Below are 10,145 nucleotides of genomic sequence, written 5' to 3' on the forward strand. Positions count from 1 at the left end.
GTTGTGTCATGTTCATGATTTTTTTTTAATGTGTTGCACCCATGTGTTGTTCCTCAGAACATCTAAACCAAAAAGAAAGGAAAACTGTTTAAAAATACATGCAGCCTGTATGTGTGTGTGTATTCATGAATGCATGTGTGTGTGCCACAAGAACCTCGTTTGATAGTTCACTGGTCGCAGATTTCATCCTGCATGTTGACAGAAACAAATATGGCAAAATAAGAGAATTAAATCAATCATGCAATGCATGATCAGATCAATACAAATTATAAAGTCACAGATTTAATAAAATAGACTTCCTTTGACTGAGGCATGGCTCGGATACTTGACAAAGATGCTTTTCACACAAGTTGGAAACAATGTGAACAACAATAAAGACAAGTTTTGTTACTTAGTGCAGTGAAATCTGGTCCATCAGTGACCAAACATCACAAACACAAGATCTTTGCACTGTTATTATAAAGTAAAATATTTACCAACATGCCTGTCTCTCGCTTTTTGGTCTAATTTGTTAGACTGTTATGAGAAAATTGTTGGGATGGGGTCATATGTGTTTGTCTTCTTGCGTTTTGTTTTTAAGATGGCTACAGGAATCGGGACCGCCGCTCTCCCACATACTATGACGAGTCAGAACCCGAGGAGCACTTTCGGATCTTTGTGGCCCTCTTCGACTACGATCCTCTGTCCATGTCCCCCAATCCCGACGCAGCTGATGAGGAGCTTCCGTTCAAAGAGGGGCAAATCATTAAGGTGAGGACTTTCAAATTGTCACTGTGTTCAAGTTATTGCCACCAACAGGAGCTTTAAACGTTGCTCTTTCATTCTCATAACGGCCAGATTTACGGCGATAAGGACACGGATGGGTTTTACAGAGGAGAGGTGAAAGGCAGGATGGGGCTGATACCCTGTAACATGGTGTCAGAGATACGAGCAGACGATGAGGAGACCATGGATCACCTCATCAAACAGGGCTTTCTGCCACTCAGCACCCCGGTGGACAAAATAGGTACCCCNCCCCCCCCACTGCAATAATTCAGGAACATCAAATAAAATCCTTTGACGGTATTCTTTCTTTAAAAAACAGTGTTCTGTTTTATCACCTGCAGAGCAGAATCGAAGAGGTCTCCGTCGAGATCAGGCATCGAGGAGGATGGTGGCCCTGTACGACTACGACCCCAGAGAGAGCTCCCCTAATGTTGACGTTGAGGTATCGCCAATGGTGACAGACAACACAAACTTACATTAACTGTAGATACTATGATCCACCTCACACTGAAATATTTTCAGAATGCCAACCTTCACATTGCATTTTTAAATAATGAGATGTGTTGGGTAAACTTCTCCAAATTAATACACGATTTGACATCCAAGATAATAAATACTCTAATTCTTGTCGAGCACTGACTGCACTGAACTATTTCAACTCAAATAACCCAAAACAAATCAAATCAAATCTGGTGAGATTCTTTGCATACTGCATTTTGTAATGTTGTTTCCTGATAGGCTGAGCTGACGTTCTGTGCCGGTGACATCATTGCTGTGTTTGGAGACATCGATGAAGATGGATTTTATTATGTAAGTGATGTTTGTCCATATTTTAAAGTCATTCTGAGACATTTTTAAAAGCCTAGAAGAGCTTTTTTTTATTATTATTTTTTCAATTTTAAGATAGCAAACAAGATTTGTGTTTTACATTCATCCAAACTGTTTATGTTTTCTGACAGAATCAGCTGTTTTTTTTTCCTATTCAAGGTAGAACAAACTTTTTGATAATTTTTTCTGAAATAAATAACAAAGCATATCCTTTGAAACAATAAACTCTACTGATTGAACAGACTTTGCAGACCTATAGTGAGAATATATACTCTAAACGAATAGTATTAGGAAGTAGGAGATTGTGTTTGTAAAACAGTTTTGTTCTAAAGGTCACAGTTCCCTCTCTTCATTTATTCTTTAACCTACTAAACCACTGCACCACAATATCTCTTCAAATTTCTTTCTGAAATGAAAATGAATTGCTTTAATGTGTTGATCGACAGTAACAACACAAGTTAATACATTTCTGAAACTTTAGAGGGTAATGTTACATGAGTACTACAAAAAAAAAATGCAAGCCCACACCATTTGTACTAGGTTCTTTTAAACATCAGCCGGATATATTTTATGGTGTAAACTATCTCCTGCTACTTTTGTTTTGACCCTAAATATGTTTGAGGTAAAGGTAAACCAACTCAACTGATTGGCTGGCTGATGCAGGTTTGTAAAAATGGGCAGAATCAGCTGAATGAATTGGATTAAACATACGGTTTTCCATTCGACACTATGCCCTTTTGTTAGGGCAGTAGTGGTTTATTGTTATTCTTCTTAGAGCCTTATATTTTTAATTGGCAAGATAGAAAATATTACTTTTAGAGAGAAAATATAAATAACTTTAGTCTTTGAACTGCATTCATAGTGAATCCTCAATAGCAAAGGAAAAAAAAGTACTAATTTGCATCAAGCTCTATGTCTAAAACACTTAAAACTATCAAGTAGGTTGTAATGGGTATGAATATTAAACTGTTATACTGTATTTATTGGATTCAAACAACTGAGCATATCTGCTTCGTTATTTGCCCATCGACTGCCCTGATTTCTAAATATTGGCATCGGTCATGCAATTCCCAAATTGGGAGTAATGAACACATGGAGCATTTTTCCATCACTAAAATATGGGCTTGAACACATTGTATTTGTTCGCCAGGCTCCTGTTTTCTACTTTCCCACGTTTCTGTCCACAGGGCGAGCTCAACGGCCATCGCGGTCTGGTTCCCTCCAACTTCCTGGAAGAAGTGCCTGATGACGTGGAAGTGTATCTGACCGACACCCCGTCCCACTACCCCCAGGAAGAGCCTGCCAACCGGCCCCCTGCCAACTCTGCTGCCGCCATATCAGAGGGAAAACGGGTACACCATCATCGCCGCTCTCAGCGCTAGGCCCTGTGTTCATCCATCCTCCGTCCTCTCTCTTGATTTCCGTCTCTCGCTTCCTCCACCTGCAGTCTCTGTGCTGTTCATTGTGTGTGTTTGTCCATGTGGTGACAGTGGTGACTCTATACAGACTAACAACCTCCCCTCACCCCTTTGGAAAGGGGACAAAACCCAGTGGTTACACCTTTCTTAATCTCAGAGAAAGGAAGAAGCAAAGCCTGTGGACAGAGAGCGGACAGACTGTGGGAACTCTGCAGGTGGTCCATGCATGGTTAAAGAGGACTTGTAAAACTCATTCCTTACACTAAACAATTTGGTACCTCTTTGCACTGAAACACAAAATCAAATTGTGGTTATTGTGTATAATTCTAATGATAAAAAATGCTTTATTATCACATGACAATTGCTACCCAATCTCCCTGAGAGAAATTATTTAGGAAGAAAATTTGAAGTTTAAAACAAAGAAAGGCATGTCTTTTTCAAACTTGATACATTTTATAACTTTCTTGGCTCAACTTGTGTATTTCCTTAAAGAGGCTTTGTTTCTCTAGCCCACACATCAAATCTATTTTTCAGCCCTGTTGATGGTGGATTTGCCTTGTTTGCTCTGAAATCAAGAGACAAAACTAACCGCAGCATCGAGACATCCATTCTGTATTGTTCTAATGAAACAATAAAAAACAAAAATTGGATATTAAACCCATTCGTGTTTGCGCTCTGTGTTCATGTGTGTCGGTGTTGTTGTTGTTGTTTTTTTTCGGTTGTCTTAGTGGTGTGGGTTTTCCAGACAGTGACAGTGCTGCCACATCTGATTTCTTTTCTGTTTTTCCTCACCCGCTTGGCAATACAATACAAAACAAACAGAGGAAGATTGTTCATTTCACACCATAAGTGGCTCTGTCTGCCTTGTACAGTAAGTTGGCAACTTGAGATGACAGACTCGCAACTCTAATGCACACAGCTTGGGGCTTACACGGTATAATTATGACTCAGATCAGTCGGATCCATCATCTCTTTGATTTTTGCAAAACATGTTATGATATTATTGTTTGTAATATAACAAATTTTTTGATATAAAGAACATTTTGCCTTAGGTGTTATTGATACGCTAGATTAAAGCATATTTGACATAGTATCTGATAAGTCTAATCCGAAATTTGACTAAAATTCTTACAATAATTAGAAACCTTGAAATGCAAGCTGCTGCATTAGAAGGGAAGCCTGGAATCTACAGTTGTGTCCCTGGATGTTGTAATGTATCCAACTCTGCTCTGTGTTCCCTTCTGGCCTACTGATGGTGGAGTCTTTTGCCTCTGTGGTGTTCTGATGTTGTGTTCAACATTTGACGGCTTCCTCTTTTGTGACTTTTCTTCTTCTTCTGTACTATTTGTGTGTCAAAACATACATTAACTTTATTTCTAACTGTTAGTGCAGTTTTTTAAAAAAAGAGTAGATGATAGTCCTGATCAACATGCAGTGATGAAAGAGTTAAACATGTAAATTGTTTCTTAAAGCAACAGTTCTGTTTTTTTTTACAGTGAGGTTCTGTGACATGTTATGAGCAATTAATATCTTACCTGTTGTAGATAGCTTTTCAAACAGCTTCAGTCTATTTCTCACTGGATTAAGAAGCTAATGGTTCGTTCAAGGGAGGTAGGACCAAAGTAGGTAGGTGGCATATTAAAGCAAAATTAACTTCAAAACTTTTATAGCTGTTCATACAAATGGCATTTTATAACTCTTAACACTTATGTCAATTTTGCATTACACAGATATTCTTACAGAAATATTGTGAAATTCAAGCTGCACCAGAGGTGCTACAGATAGCTGCTGCTGCTGCTGTTTGCAAATAACTTTTGAATTTTATGTAAAAGATTCTCTATAGAACATATAGTCATTAAGGACACGATAATCAGCTTCCAGAAATACGTTTATGTAAAAGATGAATGTAACAAACCAATCCTGATTTTCTTTGGGAGTAAGTATGTACAGCTCTGTGAAGAAGAACACATACTTGTGATTAACGTACAAATGAAGGGTGGGTAGGATGTGTAGGGTGGTATGTAAAAACTGTTTTTTAGTCTGATGATTGAAAATTGAGAATGGGAAACTCTAAAATCCACACAGTAGAAATAATTCCCTTTGAAAGTTTAATTAAAATGTCAAAGTAATGTTTTGAGCCCAAATTTTCCATTCATTTTTTCCCTTTTTTTTCTTTACAAATGTCTCTAAAAGAACAATCATATTCAAAGTATCACCTTAAAGTTGTGATTGAATGTGTTTTTAAATAATTATTTCTACTGTTCAAACGTTATGTTTCCAGTTATTGTGTAAAGATAAGAGGGACTGTCTGCCTTGTTATCAACATACTAATGGTGGTGTGTTAGATCACATGCTGGGGGAGTCATTTACAAATGTGAGATGACAGTTTTGAATTGTATTGCTTATTTTAGCAAAGGTGTGGTGGCTTAACACAGAGGTAATCTACGACTGTTCCCAATTCCCAATTCCATTTTAGCATTTTATATGATTTGTTAAACTATTTTCAACAGGAAAATTTGAAAATCCTCACATTCTGCTTTTATCCAGCATTTACCCAACGTTTTTAGTGAAACAATCCAGTCAGGCTTCTGAAAGCAAACATTCCTCAGTGTTTTAGTTTAATCTGTTGAAGAACAGCTGGGACGATGCCTTCACTGAGCATCTTAGATAGGAGGTAAAGAAATGCTTCATTTGTAATATGCTGCCCCCTGCCTTCGCACCTCCCCGTGACTTATCTCCTCAGGTTACCGCAGAAACCACTGGCACGGCCAACAACATCAGCACACCCGTCCGGGCCCCATCCCCGATCGTTCGCCCCCTGCTTCCAGGAACTATGAGACCTCTCAGCCCACCGAGGGGTCCCCATGTCCCACTGGACCCCAGGGACCCTCAAGATCTCAAGAAGAAGAAAGGAATACTTTCTAAGGGAAAGAAACTGCTTAAGAGACTCTCCCCAGTTAAATAATAATAAAAAAGATAATAAATGAAACATTAATGTATAAAACTTCTACCTGTGGGCCTCTGTATATAGCATCCATACAATCAACTCTGATCTAACAGCACATGACAGAGTGGACATTTATCTCCTGGACTGTTTGAGCCTGAGAAGTGATACAAATGTCAGTAATGGGTACAAACCACATGAATTTTGTACAGTGCAGTGCCAAAATCAAGTGTAAAGTCACATGCAGACACAAACACATTTTAACGTGATGTCTTTTAAATTTAAAAAATGGGTAAAGAAAAAAAAAACTAGGATTTTCATGACATTAATTTCTTCTTTTCTTTATTATTAGGTAAAATAAACTTTATGGTTATTTGAAGCTAGAAAACAAGGCTTTTCTTAGCGAAAGAGCATCGAGTTTTATGGAGGCACCATCCTCTCCAAAGAAAATCTCAACTAGGTAACACTGTTATGAAGCATTCTGTGAAGCAATGCTGGCTGCTAACTAGAATCTTTTTTTCAGTGCAATATTTCCGAGAGATAGTAGCATAAGTCGGAAGAAGGGACAGCTTTTCACTTGCTGGTTTTCAGAACGGAGACATGTTTCTGTGACGTCAGAATGTCAGAAAAGTTGGAGCAAATCGGAATCAGGGCATTAAAACACCGGGCGAGCTCAGCTGTCTCAGTGGCCTTTATGAAAACATAATGAGCACGACATTCCTCATTTGATTACAAGACTGACTTACAACAGGTTTTTGTCTCATAACTGGTCGCCTGTGCTTTGACATTTTTAGGAGATAAATTAGAGCAGTAATGTTTGTGTCTTTGCTGTAAAACTGTCATGAAACGCCTAGTTCAAGACAAAAAAATTGCGCCTATCAACTGATTGCACAACTTTTGTTTGTCTGGAAACTGGCTAAGGTCGTACTTTGTGTGCCTGTGTGTATGTGATGCATCTATGTTTTGCACTTTCATATCTCTTGTACACTTTTTTTGTTTCCGAAGGAGAGGCGATCTTGTTATTGGTCTTGTGATATATGGTGATGTGCTGCTACTTTCATTGACTGCACTGTGTAGTTTGGTTGTCTCACGCAGATATAAAGTTTGTGGGACATAATGAAGACTAATGAAAACTACAAATCAAAATATTGAAGCATGAATTGTTCTCTGATTTTGTCAAAAAGCATCTATAGAGAAACATTAACTCGTTTAACTTGAGTTTTGTTTTGCTTGGATTTATGTTCTACTTGCACTTAAAGTACATAAGGACTATAGTATTACAAGTTTTACATGTTAAACAGCTTATACATGATTATCATTGAGGAATGTGTCACAAAACTGATTTTCACCGTCATTCCTATGATCTTGAATAATTTAATACTTTGAAATAAGCAGATTGGGATAAAGAAATTGATCGGCTCAACCCTCTGATTAACCAGATTTTTTTGTGAGTTCGGATTTTTTTAGCTAGACAATTTAAAAGAAATTGCTCAAGTAAATTTACATTTGGTTTCTCTCATTAACATAACATCATCTCGTTTTAAAATTCAGCGAGGAAAAACATCAACTTCTCGATAGTGTAGCAACAAGATAAATTGGTAGATAGCAAGCATCATATGCCCATGAAATTGACATCAAACTCCCCGAAATGAGAAAAACATGACAACTAATGAAATTTTCTCACGTCTACCTTCATTTGTGAAGACAGCAAAACACAAACACAGCTAACTTTCGTCTCTTTGACAGGATTTTTCAAAACTGTTCTAAACTATTTGACTTTCTAAAAAAAAGGCAACAATTTTGTGTCACAGAGAGTTATAGAAGGGCTCAAAAACTAAACTATTACCTGGGAGAAAGGTATGACTTGTAGCTTTAATCATTTGAAAAGTTCTGGACTTTCTTCTTAGTTTCAAATGTTCATTACATCCAGTTTTTTTCAGTCATTTGCGTGCAGTAAGTTGTGTACTGCAGGGTTTGCCTCATCCTTTATTAATATTGCTAATGATGATAGAGGGTGGCCAAAACCGAATGTGAGAAAAGTATAGCTGACAACAGGTTTACTTTTTGTTTCTTTATGTTCTAAAGCTGTTCATGTAAAGTTTCTTGACCAATCTGTCTAGATTCTGAAACAAGGTGTTCACAAAACCAAAATATTCACCTCTGAATGAGTGTTATGTCTCTAAACACTGTAGCTCTTTTGTACTTTGATCCATTTGTAGATAATTTATAAAATGTTTCTACTTGATTTTACGACAGCCTTTTTTAATTGCACTGATATGTATGTCCTCTCCCTGTATAAAAGACTGCAAGCATTCTCCATAGTGTCCTTTGAAATCACATGTGTCGGTCCACCGTATGTGCTTGCTTTGTGAATCATGGTTTAAAAGAAGAAATTATAAAATTATTAGATGGTATTTATGATAACTAAGTATGTGTGAGTGTACATGTGAAAAAATACAACTTTTATAACCAAATTAAATTTGATATTTTTCAGAAAGTTACTGCTTTTTATTTTCATTTCAACATGCTTTGTGAAACTCTGCAGTACTTATTAAAGACAGACAGATCTGTCAATCTTCTCAATCTTTCTGCAGGTTTTGATTCTCTAGCTCATGTCATCCTTCTCAACCACCCATCATTTGTAGAGCTCTCTCCTGGCTTCAGCCCTACCTATCTAATAGGAAGTAGTTTGTCATCATTGGCAATGCTTGTTTCTCTTCAACAATAATCAACCAAGTAGTACCTCAAGGCTCTTTCTTGGACTACTCCCCTTTAACATCTACATGCTCTCCCTTGGTCAAATTATCTTCCAGGAAGGTCTTTAATTCAGTTTATACACCAATGACACACAGATGTACATAAATCATAAGCCCTCTACTCAACTCCCTCCACTTGTGAACTACCTGTGTGACAACAATGTCTGGATAGTGACAAATCTATTTACACTCAACAGAAGCAAACCGGAGCTTTAGGTTGTGGCTCCAAAGGTATGACTATGGTTTGAGATCTCCTTTTGCAAAAAGAAGTGTGTTCCATCTGCCCATCCTCAGATGTTTCCAACCCTGGCAATATTCTGGACTCTGCTTTCTTCTATGAATCATATGTTAAATCTATTACAAATTTAGCTTATTTCCATCTCAAAGACATCTTTAGACTCTGGTCATCCTTTCCAACTCTGGGACCTTCATACATAATTTCACAACCTCCAGTCTGGACTACTGCAATGCAGTCTTCTTTGAGAGGTATTTGATAAAGGCCTGGAAAGACTGGTTTGTTAAAAGATATGCTGTCAGAGTTCTCACTCACACCTGACCTTGGCAGCATCTCTCTCCAACCCTTACTCAACTCCAGTGGCTTTAAATTAGGCGTTATATCTATTGCAAAATTCTCATTCTCCCCTGCAAATCAATCCATGGCAATGCTCCCTCAGTAACTTTCTGGCCTCCTTCACCCTTACTCTACACCCCTGGTGGCAAATCCAAACAACCTACAACCTAAGGTCTTCAATTGCTGACCTGCTCTCTATCCTCACACCAGAAAGCTATGCAGCCCTGACCTTCTGGCTTCATTTCATCCCTGGATATATAAAAAACAGCAAAAGAACAAATAAACCACTTCTAAAGCATTACTTACTTACAATCTTATGTAGCGCGCTCTTTTTACTGGTCTCTGATCAGACATTTCTTTGTTTCCATTTTTTCCTAAAATTGATAGATTAGATAGATTAGGTTAGATCGAGTTTTCACCTGGTACAGAGATGAGCTGGTGCAGAGAATTGTTGTAAAAGACAGGACTTATTTACTCCAGCATTCTTCATGACAGCAGAGGGTAAATGAACCAGCTGGAGAATGAGGTCTGCTGTCTCTGTAAAATGTCATAAAGTGGTGAAAAATAGCCGTTTGTTCAATGACCTCCCATCCCTTTCTGACTTAATCATCCTGAGGTTCACACCAATGATTTATCCAGCTTTATGAAAGAGTTTATTGACCCTGCTGGCATCCCTGACTCTGGCCCCAGCCCACACCAGTGTGTGTTGGCCCTTACCATTACATATAAAAGGTCTTCAATATTTTGCTGCTGAAAAAGAATGGTCTGAGTCTGTTCATTCCCTCCTCGTAAATGGACTCAGTGTTGGTCCTCCAGGCTGGTCTGTTGCTCAGGTACACATCCAAGTACTTCCAGCTTTCCAA

The 10,145-nt window shown here is 38.0% G+C and overlaps 1 protein-coding gene across 9 annotated transcripts in view; it reads left to right on the forward strand.

Moving 5' to 3' along the window:
- Positions 1-8,456, forward strand: part of LOC108232683 (RIMS-binding protein 2) — a 67,321-nt gene extending 58,865 nt beyond the window's left edge. For all 9 annotated transcript variants that reach the window (XM_025004709.2, XM_037979497.1, XM_037979499.1 and 6 more), the window contains 6 exons: positions 581-750; positions 838-1,006; positions 1,107-1,207; positions 1,504-1,575; positions 2,781-2,945; positions 5,755-8,456. In XM_025004709.2, coding sequence (XP_024860477.1) covers positions 581-750; positions 838-1,006; positions 1,107-1,207; positions 1,504-1,575; positions 2,781-2,945; positions 5,755-5,976 — 899 coding nt within the window. In that variant the 3' untranslated portion in view covers positions 5,977-8,456. The remainder of the gene's footprint in view (positions 1-580; positions 751-837; positions 1,007-1,106; positions 1,208-1,503; positions 1,576-2,780; positions 2,946-5,754) is intronic.
- Positions 8,457-10,145: the final 1,689 nt, after the last annotated feature.

This window comes from Kryptolebias marmoratus, linkage group LG14 (assembly GCF_001649575.2).
Source record: "Kryptolebias marmoratus isolate JLee-2015 linkage group LG14, ASM164957v2, whole genome shotgun sequence".
Classification (NCBI taxonomy): Eukaryota; Metazoa; Chordata; class Actinopteri; order Cyprinodontiformes; family Rivulidae; genus Kryptolebias; species Kryptolebias marmoratus.